At 34.9% G+C, this 18,522-nt stretch overlaps 1 protein-coding gene across 1 annotated transcript; it reads right to left on the bottom strand.

Moving 5' to 3' along the window:
- Positions 1-6,757: 6,757 nt before the first annotated feature.
- Positions 6,758-15,508, bottom strand: LOC139888344 (probable polygalacturonase At3g15720). The gene is made up of 8 exons (XM_071871355.1): positions 15,467-15,508; positions 15,341-15,370; positions 14,627-14,720; positions 8,585-8,698; positions 8,418-8,499; positions 7,325-7,430; positions 7,102-7,233; positions 6,758-6,976 (listed from the first exon to the last, which is right to left on the bottom strand). Exons 1-8 carry the CDS (start codon positions 15,506-15,508, stop codon positions 6,758-6,760), a joined length of 819 nt encoding a protein of 272 aa, XP_071727456.1.
- Between the last annotated feature and the right edge of the window lie 3,014 nt (positions 15,509-18,522).

Here is an 18,522-nt window from a genome sequence, read left to right as displayed (position 1 = left end):
AAAACACCGTAAAACCGGATTTACGCCGTCGTAGCAACACCGCGGGCTGTTTTGGGTTAGTTAATTAAAAACTATGATAAACTTTGATTTAAAAGTTGTTATTCTGAGAAAATAATTTTTATTATGAACATGAAACTATATCCAAAAATTATGGTTAAACTCAAAGTGGAAGTATGTTTTCTAAAATGGTCATCTAGACGTCGTTCTTTCGACTGAAATGACTATCTTTACAAAAACGACTTGTAACTTATTTTTCCGACTATAAACCTATACTTTTTCTGTTTATATTCATAAAATAGAGTTCAATATGAAACCATAGCAATTTGATTCACTCAAAACGGATTTAAAATGAAGAAGTTATGGGTAAAACAAGATTGGATAATTTTTCTCATTTTAGCTACGTGAAAATTGGTAACAAATCTATTCCAACCATAACTTAATCAACTCGTATTGTATATTATGTAATCTTGAGATACCATAGACACGTATACAATATTTCGACCTATCATGTCGACACATCTATATATATTTCGGAACAACCATAGACACTCTATATGTGAATGTTGGAGTTAGCTATACAGGGTTGAGGTTGATTCCAAAATATATATAGTTTGAGTTGTGATCAATACTGAGATACGTATACACTGGGTCGTGGATTGATTCAAGATAATATTTATCGATTTATTTCTGTACATCTAACTGTGGACAACTAGTTGTAGGTTACTAACGAGGACAGCTGACTTAATAAACTTAAAACATCAAAATATATTAAAAGTGTTATAAATATATTTTGAACATACTTTGATATATATGTATATATTGTTATAGGTTCGTGAATCAACCAGTGGCCAAGTCTTACTTCCCGACGAAGTAAAAATCTGTGAAAGTGAGTTATAGTCCCACTTTTAAAATCTAATATTTTTGGGATGAGAATACATGCAGGTTTTATAAAAGATTTACAAAATAGACACAAGTACGTGAAACTACATTCTATGGTTGAATTATCGAAATCGAATATGCCCCTTTTTATTAAGTCTGGTAATCTAAGAATTAGGGAACAGACACCCTAATTGACGCGAATCCTAAAGATAGATCTATCGGGCCCAACAAGCCCCATCCAAAGTACCGGATGCTTTAGTACTTCGAAATTTATATCATATCCGAAGGGTGTCCCGGAATGATGGGGATATTCTTATATATGCATCTTGTTAATGTCGGTTACCAGGTGTTCACCATATGAATGATTTTTATCTCTATGTATGGGATGTGTATTGAAATATGAAATCTTGTGGTCTATTGTTACAATTTGATATATATAGGTTAAACCTATAACTCACCAACATTTTTGTTGACGTTTAAAGCATGTTTATTCTCAGGTGAATATTAAGAGCTTCCGCTGTTGCATACTAAAATAAGGACAAGATTTGGAGTCCATGTTTGTATCATATTGTGTAAAAACTGCATTCAAGAAACTGATTTCGATGTAACATATTTGTATTGTAAACCATTATGTAATGGTCGTGTGTAAACAGGATATTTTAGATTATCATTATTTGATAATCTACGTAAAGCTTTTTAAACCTTTATTTATGAAATAAAGGTTATGGTTTGTTTTAAAAATGAATGCAGTCTTTGAAAAACGTCTCATATAGAGGTCAAAACCTCGCAACGAAATCAATTAATATGGAACGTTTTTAATCAATAAGAACGGGACATTTCATAAATTGGGAATTTTGGTACTTTGATCCTAAATCTTATTATTAAACCTTTGTTTATGATTGATGACTTGTACGACTGACATTTCAATCATACAAGTAAGATGGTCGTCGTGTGAGTCAGTAGCTGAGTCGTACGAGTCACTGTACGTTTGTGTTGATTGTTTGAGGTAGGTGCATACGCACGAGTTAGGTATCAACCGTGCAAGTGAAGTGATTCACTCGTGCGAATGGTGGTCACTCGTACGGATGACCTTCTCAGACTTGGATGATTTTGTGGTTTTGATATATTGATTTGATATTCTAATATGTGGACTTTGAACTTATTATTGTTGATATGTTAGTGCAGCTATAGTTAGTCAAAGGCCTGTGTGTGTGAAACCATGACGTTGACTAGAAATGTTACTTTAGTATAGGGTTAGTGATTATCTCCACTTCATGTGATTATATATTATCAATGCTTTTAATTCGATATATATAATTGAGATATGATTACTGACTTGGATTGTATCATTCTCAGGTGATAAAGTGGAAGTAAAGACTCAGTATTATAAGACCACTGAGTTTTGCTGGTGTCGGTGAGTGTGACTATCCTTTCGGATATTGTTATATAGTGCTAAGACAGTGTAGTGTCTTGTGCTATGATTAGTGATATGCTCCCAGTGACCAGTGATATGTATGATTAGATTGTGCCTTTAGTCAGTGACCAGTGACTGTGATATTATGTGATTATGTGTACACTCATTGATCCCGTCGAGGTGTTGTGTGCGACGGAAGAGATCAACCATTCCTAGCGGGGTGTCTTGTACGATAGGAATTGGGTTGGGTTCTTGTGTTACTGATGTGGTGGTATAGTGTGAATGACGAGTGCGTCACGTCTGGAAGACTATACCAGTGTTTCAGTATTAAGGACTATAGGTAAACTCTAGCCCGATCAGCTAGTAGTTAATGGCCCGGCCAGGCCGCCGGTCCTCTTGTGATCATTTATGTGCTAGTGACCTAGTAGCCTGTGACTTGTGACCTTAAGCTGTGCTTAGAACTTATAGTGATATCCTATTTGATATTTCATTCACTTAGCGTTATGCTAATTCCCCCACAGTGTTTTGCCCTGCAGGTATAGATTAGCAGCTTTTGGTGGGTTTTGCAAGGTAAGTGAAGATGTTTGACACAGTGTATAACTCTGATGTTTTGTAAACAACTTTATAATATGGTCTGTAATTAAATAACACCAGTGTTTTGTGGAATATGACTATATGTGTGATTAATAGTAAATAAGTGACTTCCGCTGTGTATTTCAAAAAAAAAAAAAAAAAAAAAAAAAAAACTAGGGTGTTATACCATTAGATGTAATAAAATAAGCAAATTGAGTAAAGGGTCATAAGTAAATATTGTACAGGTGCCGACAACAATTCGCTAAACAATTTCAATATTTCTAAATAAACACATTGTTTTGTCAATTATGATTATTACATAACCTATTAACCTATATTAACTAAATAAAATATGAACTTTTATAAACAGAAAGTTATTAAAAAGTTTTAACACGTTGAGGCCAATTTATTTTTTGCTGAACTTTCTTTTACCCATTTGAACAACAAAATGTTACCCGAATTAACCCTCTCATTCAAAATTGGATCGAAATCACCACATTCAAACTGCTAGTTTTTGAAATCAAAGAACATGACGTTGCTATTGACATACCCATCATTAGTATAATACCATCAAATCGTAGTGGAAATTGGACGTAGCAGAGCTTCTTACCGAGCTGTGGATCTGTGAAGAAGCAACTTCCTTCCTTCAACTTCAAAGGTTCAAAGGCACCTCCAGTTCCTAGATAAACATGTCCATTAACATTATAAGTTACTTCTCAATTTGAGTCTTGTGGCCATGGGTCTGTTTTGACCCCAAAGTTGTGTTGTACTCATATTACATTTTCTGACAATCAACATATCAAGATGTTTAAAGTTGACAATTTACCTAAATCATCCCAGAATGATCATAACTATAATGATCAGGTCATAGTGCCCTGTCTTGCATCACCCAACCTTCTTCGGATTTATTAGGACTTTTTCTACCAACGCATTCATTCGCACCTTATATTCCTTGTATTATTGAACTGGGTGCATCAAAAAAATATATACAGAAAACTTAACTCAATATACATCACAAAAACACCATATCTATAACTATTCATCACAAGATTTAAAAGAAAATACCTAACATAACACCAAAAGAACAAAATTCCTTAACAATTAACCTTGGTTACTCTCTTGATCTCATCCTTCTTCTTGATTGCGTTGGTGTACCAACTACACAAACAACTCATTAATAGCGACACAATTGGTTTCACTTATAAACACAATTATATAGGTAGTTCATGTCATGTTAAACCCGCTGAATGCTTTCACTCAACAAATACAATAAAATAGTGTGTAGCTAAAGAGTTAAACATGTAAACATAAAAAATAAAAAGGCACTAACAAATACATGAAATAAATGCAAAAGAATGGTTGAAAATAAACATTAACTCCAAAGAAGACACGATATATGAATCAAAAAACTTATGAAGTACAGTCTCTGACTAACCCGATTTACCATTAATCGATCTAATTCTAATTAGAGAAATAGTGTATTATTAAGCTTAATCCGGCTAGTATTATTGATTTTCTGAATCGACATTAACCTACTAATCGATTGTAAATCTACCTATCTAATGAAAACCTACTCGTATATGACTAATTCGCGTCCTCCACTAAAGCATTTCATAACTCAATCCTATCAATGGTCGCCTCTTCAATGAAACAAAGCTGTAAGATAGATTGTTTAATAACTATACTTGTTTGACCCACCACATTTCATAGATGTTTCATGAACAGATTTAAAATTCTAAGATTCTTCAGGTGAAGATAAGGATAAGAGTAAATACTTTTTTTGTTATTAAATCTTCCTTTGTTTCTCTGCGTCATGATTTTTCTTGTTCGCATGCTTCTTTAATTTCTGCTGCTTCAACTACAAATCATAGAACTAAAATAAAATAATTAGAACAACACTTTAAATGTAAATGAACTAAATAACAATGTTGTTGTCAAACTAGGAACAGAAAATTAAGTTGGATATACAAATACATACATTTAGAATCGAACCCTAGATCAAATTTTCAACTGAGAAAATGGAGATGTAGTTACCTTTTGATTCCGACGTAAACGATGATGACGTAACAATCGATTTTTCAGTAGAAAATCAACCCACAATCCTTGATTGATACCCTTTTTTGGGTTAGATTCTTGAAAAAAAAATGGAAGTAGAATGAAGGTTTGAGAGTTTCTGCCCTAATTTTGTGTCTATGGGCTCTGATTAATATTGTTGTATAGTTGTGATCGAACTCAAAATCGTATCTTCTTCTTGTGCTACTACTATATGCGGATTTGATTTTGGTGAAGAAAGATGTTTGATTTTGTACATGGATTTAGGGGTTTTTTTTTTTTTTTTTTTTTTTTGTTAAAAATTTGAATGTGATGATAAATAAACTTTGGGACCCTAAATTTTAAGAAAAGGCCGCCCCAAAAATCTAGGTTAGAAGGGTGTTTTAGTAATCAAACAATTCAAGGCTAGGATTATGAGGTCATAAGCAAGATTAGTAAAAAAATTAAGGGTTTAGATCATTGATGATTAATTTAATGGATGACTAAGATTAATTTTGCTATCTAAAAATGATCTATTTATATTCGGTACTTATTTTAGTAAATAAAATAAACACATATATAAATATAATGTTACAAGAAACATATAAACGCCAAAGTAAATACCCCGACAAACATTATATAATTTCAGACTTTAACAAGAAACAAACAAATTACCCCGACTAAATTTCGATATGTAAGTTAGTTGATTTACTCAGTTTAGGCTACTTAATTTATACTCGGTAAATATTATTATGGAGTATAATGTAAATCATGTTATTTAACTTATGAATTTTGTTCAAGAAAGAAAATAATTTAATCGAACAAATTAATAAATTAGTTGATGACTTTTTTACAATGTAGCAAATCTATCAATTAACCATTTCCTATTTGCTTGTTTATTTATTAATTAAAAAGTAATACGAACACGTAAATTCTGTATCTCACCCAAGGCTCCAATTCGACACCATACAATTTTGTGGTAAGTATTTTTTAAGTGTTTTATGCACGTACATCATATCTATTTGGCCAAATCTAGGTTAGAAGGGTGTTTTAGTAATCAAACAATTCAAGGCTAGGATTATGAGGTCATAAGTAAGATTAGTAGAAAATTAAGGGTTTAGATCATTGATGATTAATTTAATGGATGACTAAGATTAATTTTGCTATCTAAAAATAATCTATTTTAACTTTTGTTATTATTTATAGAATAGAATAGATAGATAGATAGATATAATAATATTATATTATATATATAATTTGTATAATGTCAAACGAGCCGAGCTCAAATTTATCATATTAAGATTAAAGCGGGCCAGACTCAAGTTCTAACTCCTTCGATTTTTAAATAATCTGAGTTCGAACCTAATCAAGCTCGGCACACGACTTGAATCGTTTACAACGTATGCTTACCCACTTTAAACAAGGCCTTTTGTCAAACTAATCCTACTGCGTCAAGTACGAGCACTCCATCATGACCCATAACAATGTTGGTGAAGAAGCATGATCATGGTCAAGAGAGTGATCGGACACGAGTAAGAGAGTCATGAGTCTATGGGTTTTATACGGTGTTTTTATAAGATATTGATTAAAAAATAAAAATAATTTTGATTGCTAAATTTTTTTGGACGTACCACACTTATCGAAACATGTTACTAAAGTGCTATACATGGTCAGCTAAATAACTCTTGTCCAATTCACATGTTATTCAAACTGGAAAGAAACAATAACCAAAAAAGTTAAAAGTAAAAAAATTCTTCTCATTAATTTAATTTTTAATCTATATTGTTGTCTAATATTCTTAAAGAGTTGTATAATTATAAAAGACAAGCATCAATCATCAATGAATTGCTTTGTTACATTCTAATTGCAGGTAATTTCAGGACTCGTTTCAATAAAGTTTCCATGAGCATTTTGACACGAAGCATATACATCTTCACCAGTGATTCCAACCCTATTTGTTACGATTCCGTTACAGTTAACATTCTCGCTACAACTCAACGTAATCGCTTGCTTTGATGCTGATGACCCATATATACCGTTATATGTTACATCGCTCACTTGTACTGCCTCAGCTTTTGGCTAATCCAAATTAAAAAATAAAACAAAAATTAGTTTACATACACACGTATGTATGTGAAGATTATAGCTGCTAAAATACAGCAACATATATTATATTGATTTTCAAGATCGTTCTTCAGACTTACTTGTTCAGGGCAATCACGATTAATGTTAATGTTAGTATTATCGCAGTAATTTTGATCAATTATAATCGGGTTTCTAACATTATCTAGGTAAATGTTCTCAAATAGAATCCCCTTAGCATAACCAGATCCATTCTACAATATAAGAAAACGCGCAACAAGTTAGATAATATGTTAATTTTTTTTATTAAACACCCATCGTAGTAATGTTTATATGTAATCTTACCGGGACTGTTTTGATTCTTACTCCATTTTGCGTTCCAGTGAGGTTGCATTGTCGTACTATAATATTTTCTACCGTCGAATAACCATCCCTTCCAAGGCTTCCGATGCTGCAAAAAAAACGTGTCAGATTGAACAAAGGGAATTAAGGGTGCGTTTGACTACCTCTTAATTGAATGGTTCAAAAAACTGAATGGTCATTATTCGGCGTGTTTGTTTTCGATCCCTAAATGCATATGGGGTTTGTTAACACATATTTTCTTATGAGGTAAGGCTTAGTGTGTTAGCACAATACTAGAAGTGACCTAGCTAAAGGTGGGGGAGTGTTGCCGATTGATTTTTACTCTCGGGAAATAATCCCTGCAGACCCGGTTCACAAGTATAGCAACTTGTGGGGTGGCTTTATCAATCTTTTGTCCGTTGAGCGTATAGCTGTTAGCCGGATGACTTCTAGTGAGAGAAAGTACTGTGAGAGAGAGAAAGGTGAAGTCTCTACTCACAAGTTGTCAGAATGTCTGAATGTGTAAAATGACGACCCAGGAGGTCTATTTATAGTGATAGATTCACCGGATTCCTCGGGGACACGTGTCAGATGATGATACGTTCTGTTATTCGTGATCCGAAATATGCGCTGGATGTGACGTTCTCCGTTCAGGGCTTAAGCGCTAGGCGGTCTTCAGGGCTTATGTATGACGGAAGCAGCCTGCACAGCGGAGAACGCTTGACGGACAGTTTCACAAAACTATTGTTCTCAGTGTTCCTGATGCTATTTTCATGCGAATATTGTGCCTTTATGCGTGTATACGATAGGATACACCATTAGGGTTGAATGGTTTAACATTCAGTGCTAAACCATTCAGAGTTGAAATACTCTCTTAACCATTAAGCACATTTATGTAATATATATCATCTTTAATTATATCAAGAACACATATCAAGCAACTATAATGTGTTTTTTATTCGTGCGAAAGTTTAATAAGATAGTTTACATCATTCGTTCATTGGCATTATTCATTATCATTCGTTCATTCGCATTATTCATTTGAAATGATATGCAACCTAAATTGATTCAACAACATGAGATCGGTGGTACGTACCTTATGCCATGACCGGGTCCACACAAGACATTTGTTACACTGATATTGTTTGTTCCACCAGTAATAGCGACACAATCATCGCCTGTTTAAATTATATTTGAAGGGAAATAAGTATGATTTCATATTACAATATCAGGTTTAATTTCACTTTTTTAATGATTTCATACCGGTTCCAATCTGAGAATCATGGATGTCAACATTTGACGATGAACCCACGTCGATTCCATCAGTATTTGGACTGTTTTCGGGTGCAAAGATTCGAAGATTCCCAAGATTAACACCTTTTTTTTTTTTGAAAAGCAAGCAGAATTTATAAAACACGAAAAAAAAATACAATGTTCATATATACAATCACGACATAGAAACAAAAGGAAAAAGTAGACGAATTAGTTGCAAAGCATGCAACTCTATAAGAACTAACTCGAAAGATAAACGTGCGGGCTACTCAACCAAGTAAGCCAATCGAATTTTTTTCCCTTGGATCTAAGTGAAACCCATTCAAATGACTTGACTTGGATTTCACTAAGAGTAACCGGAGCACACCATGAGATTCCACGAAAAGTTTTGTTGTTTCGATTCTTCCAAATGTAGTATGCGCTTATCCATTCAATAGCTTGCCAAATCTTCTTCCCGAACGATGTCATTGGAGACCCGGAGTTGCCTTTTAAAATCTCACCGAAACTATAATTTGTGAATGAACCCAAACCCCACCATTGGTATACCCGATTCCATATATCCCGTGCATATGAACAAAAAATCAAGAGGTGATCCGTTGTTTCTAAATCATCATCACAAAGGGGGCATCTACTACTATGTAGATCGATACCCCTTTTGTCCAATTCAATACGAACCGGTAGTCTTTTCTTCATTAGCCGCCACACAAAAATTTCAATCTTTTTTGGAACCAAGTTGTTTCTCAAAGTGTGATTTGAGGAGTTGCCCGAACCAAGAATTTTCTCATCACATAACCTTGATAATTTTTTAACCGTAAAATCTTTGCCCCCGTCCAATGTCCATGACAACTTATCTTTTCCATCTCCTAGATCAACCGTACCAACCTTCTGTTCTAGCGAATTGACATCCCACAGCCCACGACCCAAAGGCTCACGGGCCCAGGCCCATTTGAATTCACCATTTTGGAGACGCATTGCTACTGTTGCATGTTTTTCTGTTTCTAACCTATATAAGCGAGGATATAGATCACAGAATCTTTGACTCCCAACCCAAACATCATGCCAAAAAAACGTATCTGCCCCGTTACCAATAGTCTTCGAGAATGAATTTTTGAACTCGATCTCAAGGTCTTCTATGTTGTTACCTGCAAGAATAATATTGTACCACGTGCCTTGAGTAGGGCGGTAACCTAAGTCACCACCCAACTCCAAGCCACCACTTGAACCGTAAATGCTACGAATCACTTTACCCCAAAGTGAATTAGTTTCGATTTTGAACCTCCACCACCACTTTGCAAGTAAAGCCAAATTTTTTCCTTTAAGGGATCCAATGTTTAACCCACCCAACCCGTAGGTATTAAGAATAGTATCCCACTTGACCCAATAAATTTTTGACCCCGTATCCGACCTACCCCAAAAAAAAAATTCTTCTCACACACTCAATTAATTTTAAAACACAATTCGGGGCACGATAGAGCGAGAAAAAGTACAACGGCAGACTCGAAAGAACCGATTTGATAAGAACCAATCTTCCTCCAAATGACATCGATCTCATTTTCCAACTCGAAAGGCGTTTCTTTATTTTTTTCAATGACCGGCTCCCAATCTTTTAATTTCTTCATTTTACTACCAATCGGGAGGCCAAGGTAAGTAAAAGGGAATGATCCCACTTGGCACCCAAATAAACTTGCAATTTCGAGCAATTCACTACTACCAACTCCAATTCCATATAAACAACTTTTATGAAAATTCACTTTTAGCCCGGATGCTAACTCGAAACATTTAAGTAATTTTTGGAGGTTTCGAGCATTAGAACGACTACATTCACCCATAAAGATGGTGTCATCCGCATATTGCAAATGTGATACAATAACTTTCTCATTTCCTACTTCAATGCCTTTGAAAAGACCCTTATCTAAAGCACTTTTAGTAAGGATATTTAGACCCTCCGCCGCAAGAATAAATAGAAAAGGAGATAATGGGTCGCCTTGACGAACACCCCTTTCTAATGTGAATTCCTTTGTCGGAGATCCATTTACAAGCACGGACACCGAAGCCGTTGATAAGCAAGACTTAATCCACTTACACCATTTTTCACCAAACCCCATACATCGCGTCACTTCCAAAAGAAAGTCACAATTAATGCAATCAAAAGCCTTCTCGAAATCAACCTTAAAAATAAGACCTTTTCTCTTTTTCGATCTAAGGAAATCTATGCTTTCATTTACGATTAATGCACCATCAAGAATATATCTTCCCTTCAAGAAAGCACTTTGTTTCGGACCCACTAGCAATGGTACAACTTTTCTTATACGATTGGAGAGTAATTTAGCAATTATTTTGTAATAACTACTAATGAGGCTTATTGGGCGAAAATCGTTTAAACGTAGAGGATCGGTTACTTTTGGCACTAATGTAATAAAAGAAGTGTTACAACCTATCGAGATCTCTCCTTTTTCCCAAAACCAATTTATTGCACCCATTAATTCGTTTTTTATGACTTCCCAATATTTCTTAAAAAATCTCAAGTTAAAACCATCGGGGCCCGGCGCTTTGTTACCATCACAATCTAGTATTGCCTCATGGATTTCTTTCTCGTCAAACTTAGTCTCTAAACAATTCGCCTCATCTTCTGATAGAACAGAATAGCTCAAATCTTCTAAACTCGGTCTTTCATGCTCACATTCTTTAAATCGACTAGCAAAGTGTTTAACCGACTCGTTTTTTATCTCATCCGGTGAGTCATTCCAATTACCATCAATTAAAAGGCCACGAATCGCGTTTCTATTGTTTCTCATACGCATAATCGAGTGAAAAAATTTACTATTTTCGTCCCCCTCCAATATCCATTTAATTCTCGCCTTTTGTTTTAACATACTCGTTTCAATTATCTCCTTTTCAAACCATATCTTTCTTGATTTTCTCCACTTTTTTAATTCTATTTCATTTAAAGTTGTTACCTCTGCTTTCAATTCCAGAATCTTTGCCTCTGATCTGTGGGATTCTATTTCTACTTCTAAAATGTCAAGCTTAATACTACTCCATTCCTTAATCGCATTTTTAACATTTTTTAGCCTATTCCTAAACACACTATCTTTTCTATCTATTATCATTATCTCCTTTTCCCATGCCTCTTGTATAATCTTATTCACCTCTTCATCATCTAGCCAAGCATCAAAAACTTTAAACGGTTTCGGCCCAAAGTTCCTTTCTTCATCTTTTAAAATAATAGCACAATGGTCCGATAAGTGTCTATCCATTATACTCGCCGTCAAATCTTTCCATGGATGAAGAAATTTTTCCGTAACGAGAAACCTATCTAGCTTGCTAAATTTTAACCCATCTCCGCTAACCCGAGTGAAAATACGCCCCGACATAGGTATTTCTATCAAACAATTATCCATAGTGAACTCATTGAATCTTTTTGCCCTATATTCTACGTAGTCACTATTAAATCGTTCGGCCTCATTCCTAACCTCATTAAAATCCCCACACAGTACCCACGCATTATTTACATCCGATTCCATTAGATTCGATAGCTCTTCCCAAAATTTTTGTTTCCCGACATCCTCATGTGGTCCATACACATTTACAATATTACACGTCGAGTCCGAATCTAACCATTTCCCAGAAATCCCGATCACATAGTCCCCTCTTATAACTGACTTGGCCTCAAAAATATTGGTGTCCCATATTAATAGTTGCCCACCCGATTTACCCACCATCTCTTTTTGAATGAACTCACAATCATCCGATCCCCACAACTTGCGTATCCAATTAAAATCAACGGTTTTCAACTTTGTTTCTTGTAACACTAATAAAGAAGGTTTCTCTGTTCTAATTAAATTTCTAACATACCCCGACTTATCCTCTTTTGAACCCAAACAAAACCCACGAATGTTAAACGCAACTATCTTCATTATTAAACCCAATAAAAACGATGAACAAGGACAGATTTTCTTACTGTACATGGGCTTTACGCTTCCATTTGAGCCCTAATTTCTCTCCATACTCTTTAACCTCTTGCGACTTTATGTTGTCGGAAGAGCACTTACTTCTTTCTTGATTTGACTTTACGCATACCCCCTCATTCATCTGATAACATTCTGGACAGCAAGATTTAATTGGTTGCGTATATGATTTATGTATCGTTCTTCTACCTTTCGAATTAGCATTTATAATCATGCTTGAAGTCTTCCATTTTCTTAACTTGGCCCAGCAACAAGTGCCCTTCTTAACCTCCAACCCACTCGATTTTACTGGTACAGAATGTGCCTTTTGTTTGTTACTTTTATTGGGCTGTTGTTGCTTATTATTTTGTTTGCTTACTTTATGTTCAACCGGCCCACTATTTGCTGACCCGAATTTAACTGGAGACGAATTATGAGTCCCACTATCTGTTGCACCAGACCCACAATCTGTTGATCTCTTTTGTTCAGGTGATGATCCATTAGGCCCATCTGATTTGGTCCCACTATCCTTTACCCTAGAAAAAGGAGATTGGACAATATTTTTGCTTGCGGCACTCAATGAGTATCCCAACACTTCATCATTATTGTTTTGTTCAAAAAGTTCCTTAATTCCCAACACTTCATCATTATTCCCTACCTCTTCATGTTCCCTACCGTTATCATTCTGATTAGCATTGAATTTTCCAGCCACCGGAGGGATCTCGGATTCCTGCATCTTGATTTGATTCAAGTCAAAGACTTCTTCATCTGATTCAAACCCAATTGACCCATCATCATCTTCGTCATCTTCTGCAAATGTGTCTTCAATGAACTCATCATCATCATTATTTTCTTGATCAACTCTACAATCTGCCATAAAGCTATCGACCACTTCTAGTTGTATTGGAACAATATTACTATTTTCCTTAACATGAACACGATGAATACTGTCACCAAGTTTAAATTTCACTTCTTCATCAATCGTATATGACTCTCTAGAATGAATAAGAACGCTACCCACCACCAAGTTTTGATTTCCGTAGTTTAATTCACAGTTTTCCATCTCAATGACATCACCCCATAGGTTTGCAATTTTTTTGAATGACACTTTATTCCACCCTCTTACTGGCACCCCCTGAATATCCAGCCAGATTAATCTACGATTGTTTGTAATATGACCATTAATAAGGAGTTCACATCTACTCCACTTGTGTATTGCAAGTTCTTTGTTATAAAGAATCTGATTTACCTCATGAGTCGATTTGAATATAAGCAGAAATTTTAAACCCCCCACATATTTGACTTCACAATTGTTGATACCATCTGCCTTGCAAAGTGATCCTAGATGAGTAATGTTTTTCCAATCATGTACTACACCCACCAAAGTACGTTTATCTATGTGGTTAATAATATCTTCAACCTTGATTTCCACTACTTTGTTTAGAGCTTTCCAACCTTCTTCATTCTTATAACACCTATTATCTTTTATCTCATTCCTTTGAATCTTCTGTCTAAGATCCTCCCCATTCTATCTTTCCATGTCCCTATTCCTTTGTAGTTTCATTCGTAAATCTTCACCAAAGTTTCCTGCCACGTCCCTATACTTTCTATCATCACGGAATGCATCATATGAGTACCCCTTGACGTTTGTTTTGTTGTTCAGACGACCATCAACATGGGGGTTTTGCTTTGTTCTTTTAAACGCTTTGAATATTCTGATCTGGTTGCCGTCAAAATAGATGTTGCTGCAGGCGTTAAGAAGCCTATCTTCATCTCTAACATTTGCGAATCTCGCAAAAGCAAAGCGTTGGTCGTTTCTTAGGCGTTTTCCTGCCATGTAAACATCACGAACATCTCCCATACACTTTAATGTCCTCCACAGTTTAGCATCATTCCAATCGTCGGGGAAGTTGAAAAACATGAAAGATATCAAATGGATTCCGAAAAGTCTTGATAACCGATCTTGGAGTCGAACGTTGTACCCTTCTTGATCCCTAATCATGCCCGAATTTGTGTTTCTTGTGTTTTCTCTCTCTCTAATCTCTCCTCTCATTTTCTCTCTCATAGTTTTTCCCAAGATTAACACTTTGACAGCCATAGATGGATATATGGATCTGTGGACTATTTATAAATTGTGTGCCACTTACTTGAAGAGCGTCACATTTATAAAAATGTATCATCTACAAATCGATTACATGTTAGTGTCTCGATCGATCTGGTTATTGTTTGATGTGCAGAAAGTTGAAAAAAGACGCGAGAGGGAGACGCAGGACCTTGAAAGGTTGAGTCGGTCAACACAAACGTTGATCAGCGTTGACTTTTAAAAAAATATATATTAAATATAATATTTCAAACATAAATATATTAAACATAAGTATTTAAAAAAATGATAATAAGATGTTGGTTTAAATAATATATACGTTTTAAAAAATTCCACAGTGTGTGTGGGTTTCCTCCTAACGTGTGTGTGGGTGGCATATGATCGCGAAGGTGGTTAAGTCCCCTCATAGTGATGCCGATATCGCCGTTCGAAAAAAAAAGGTTTTATAAAATGTCTTCTATAATGATAGTGTATTTATTAATCAATCTCAAAGGGATACTATGTAAGTCGGTGTTCCCATGGGCTTGAGATTTTAGTTTACTCTAGAAAAAGGCAAGACAAAAAGTTAACTTTTGACCAACTTTGACCTGGCTTTTTAGGGTTGACCGACTAATCAGACGCGGACTAGTCGCCAAACTGCCGCAATGGCCGTCGAAACTGCCGTTTGCAACCATGGATGTGCATATGAGATTATCTTACCGTTGGACAATCACATTTTTGACCGTTGGGCTGCAGTAAAAATGAACAAAAAACACAAATATATCATTTGATATAATTAATTTATCAGGAGAGAAAAATGAGAATGAATAAAAAAAAAATACTAACCTGTTCATTTGCCGGCCGGCCACCAGATGGAGCCCTGGCCATCTATTTGGCCCGGTCCATCAATGGTGAGTCCGTTAACCGATGAAAACTTTATCAAACTGCCGTTTGGATCGCAACCTTCCCATCCATCTCGACTCTTTGGTGCAGTAATTCCGCCTAAAAGCTACCAACCAATAACATAACGATATTATATCATCAACTTATCATAATTATATGACATCAGGATTACCAAAAAAAGTGATTATCGATTTGAAAATCATATTACGTTTATGTGAACTCCAGGAGAGTGACATGGACCCTCGAATGATACACATTTTCTCAAAAAAGTCTTGTCTGATGGTATGATCAACGTCGGGTCTGCTGACTCATCTCCACATAAATCCGTCCATGCTCGAACAAATGCCTGAAATATGAATGTAGTTAGTACACAAATATAAATTATTACTAACTTGATTTCAACTAATGAGCATGATCTACTTACATCAGTGTCATCTGTATTCTCATCTCCTATCGCACCATATGATGTCACATCAAATGTGGCTGCATTTACAATTTTCGTGCCAAATGAAATATAACATAAACTCAACCATGTTACCATTAAAAGTGTAAGATTAATATGCAAGATACAACATACAGCTATACGGCTAAATTCATTTGAGCCTTCGAGGTCACACACATATTGATGGAAAATCGTATGTACTTTTAAAATTTAGAAACGCAGCGGAACATGAAAATAAACATATTTTTATTTAATAATAAACATCTTTTATTATTTATAATAAACTTTCAAGTTAAAACATTCACACGATTAACGATCCCAACAAGATCCAATTACGCCACTAATAATTGTCAACTAATAAATTCACAAAGAGGAGTTTAGATGTACCTTTAGCGAGCGATGCAAGAACGGTAGAATCAACTGTCCACGTCTAGGTTGAAACATATATATTCAAAGTGTATGAATATCTCTATGGTTGATCCACACAGCACGTCAAGCAACACCAATCGGATGCTAGTCCGTTTATAACCCAAAACAATATCGAATATTGTTTAATGTCTTGAAAAGCAAAGTAAATTTTTCTACTCCGTTTTGTATTGTTTCGAGTGAAGGAAGAATGATTTCTTTTCTTTGTTGCGCCAGAGTACAAAAAGGCAGCCAAAAATAAACTTGCTTTTTCTTATTTTCGTATGAAAACTCAAGAGAGAAAAACCCCCACCGTTTCCTTTTGTTTTCTGTATATAAATAAACATTGGAAACCCTTTTGTACTCTTCCTACAAGTGTCATCCAAGTGGGTCAACAACCCTTATTATTTCTCATAAAATAATAGGGAAAGTGGAAAGAGATACTCCTTATCATTTAGATTGATATTTTATTCTAAAGCTTGGTACAATTATCAGATTTATCAAAAGAATTTTTGGTTATCATGGAAAACATGTGAGACAAGTAGTACCTACTCAAACATAAAGAGATGACTTTTAAATCACGGGGTTTCTTTCTGTAGAAAACAAAAAGATCACTATCACTCCACTATTTAAATCTTTTTCTTTAATAAAATTAATTAAATCATATTTAATTAAATAATGCTTTTCAAATTATAGGTTAAAAATTATATATCAACAATATATAATAACTGGTGTCTAAATGCTAAAGTGTGTGACCCTATAGGCCTGTACATAATCGATAGTATAGATTTGTGTTATGATTTGCACACTAAACCAACAAACTCCCACTTGTGTATGTCATAACATCTAGAAAACTATACAGACATATATTGGCGTCTAGCAACACGTCAATGCCCCCGAAAATATACAAGTGTTTGTTTCGGCTAAACGAACTATCATTATTATTAAAATGATTTAATGATTGAGTGTCTATCGTCCCTTTATTACCGATACCGAGTTGACATGAGACATGGATCTAGTCATTCTCATTTGTCAACCAATTATGTTTCTCGATCTAGAAAATTCGAATGTGATCACCAAGTTAAATTTGATCATCAATCAATATAGCTTGGACACGGCCGTGTAAATATCCATTCAATTTCATCGAGGGGCCCAACGGTATCATACTCTCACGTAGAGGAATAAATTCCATTTTGATTATATGTGTTTGTCATGTGCTTCACATCATACCCAATGATGGCTTTTATAACTACCTTGTTCAGGATAGCGTTTAACCATATCAAAGTATAATATGTTATACAATCGAAAACCAACATATACATCTCAAGTCTAAGGACACAAAGACATAACCATTATGAGATTCACTATTGACGACGATCCATGTAGTGACATCTCATAATTAGGTCATTCCAATATTCATCATCAATGAATACATATGAATTTTGGCCTCGGCTAGTTAACTATTCACCATCATTGAATAAAACCAACATTCATAATAATCTTAATTCATGTTATTCCCATAACATGACTGATTATGGAAATTTAGAATAATCAACAATTATTCATGGATTAAATATGCTAATATAGAACACAGTGATATAAATGAAAATGACCATACCAAGTATCTCAATTCATTAAGATAAAACTGCTTAATGTTCTGGAAATATCCAAATACTAAATTACAAATGAAAAAGATTAGTAGCTTAACGAAGTCCAATATTACTAGCATGATCATCATGCTGATTGTGCATCGAGGGCTTCGTGAAAGGTTCAGCCACGATATCATCTGTTTGAACCTTAAGAATACTAATATCATTATCTCAATGACTTCATGAATGTAGTCAAACTTTTGAAGAATGTATCAGATGGATTAATGTATATGTGATTCTTTCGCAAGTATAATACGCGATGAACTATCACAATACATTTTCATAGAAGACTTAATGTTGGAAACTACTTCGAGTTCAACAACAAACTTCATTATCCAGACAACTTTCTGAGCAGCTTCTCAAGCAACAATGCATTCTGATTTTGTTGTAGATTGTTCAACCGTGCTCTTCTTAGAGCTCTTCCAATCAACTGTCTCGTCCATCATGACAAAGACACAACCTGACTGGGATCGAGAATCATCTCGATCAGTTTGGAAACTAGC

This window comes from Rutidosis leptorrhynchoides, chromosome 1 (assembly GCF_046630445.1).
Source record: "Rutidosis leptorrhynchoides isolate AG116_Rl617_1_P2 chromosome 1, CSIRO_AGI_Rlap_v1, whole genome shotgun sequence".
Lineage (NCBI taxonomy): Eukaryota > Viridiplantae > Streptophyta > Magnoliopsida > Asterales > Asteraceae > Rutidosis > Rutidosis leptorrhynchoides.
This window is presented reverse-complemented; position numbering and strand designations above follow the sequence as displayed.

Excerpts from the sequence above, each read along its gene's own strand:
- LOC139888344 (XM_071871355.1), bottom strand. The coding sequence starts at position 15,508 with ATGGCCAGGGCTCCATCTGGTGGCCGGCCGGCAAATGAACAG. Across the intron at positions 15,371-15,466 it reads GCCGGCCGGCAAATGAACAG|CCCAACGGTCAAAAATGTGA; the intron begins GTTAGTATTTTT and ends TTTTTACTGCAG. Across the intron at positions 14,721-15,340 it reads AAAAATGTGATTGTCCAACG|ATGATACATTTTTATAAATG; the intron begins GTAAGATAATCT and ends ATCGATTTGTAG.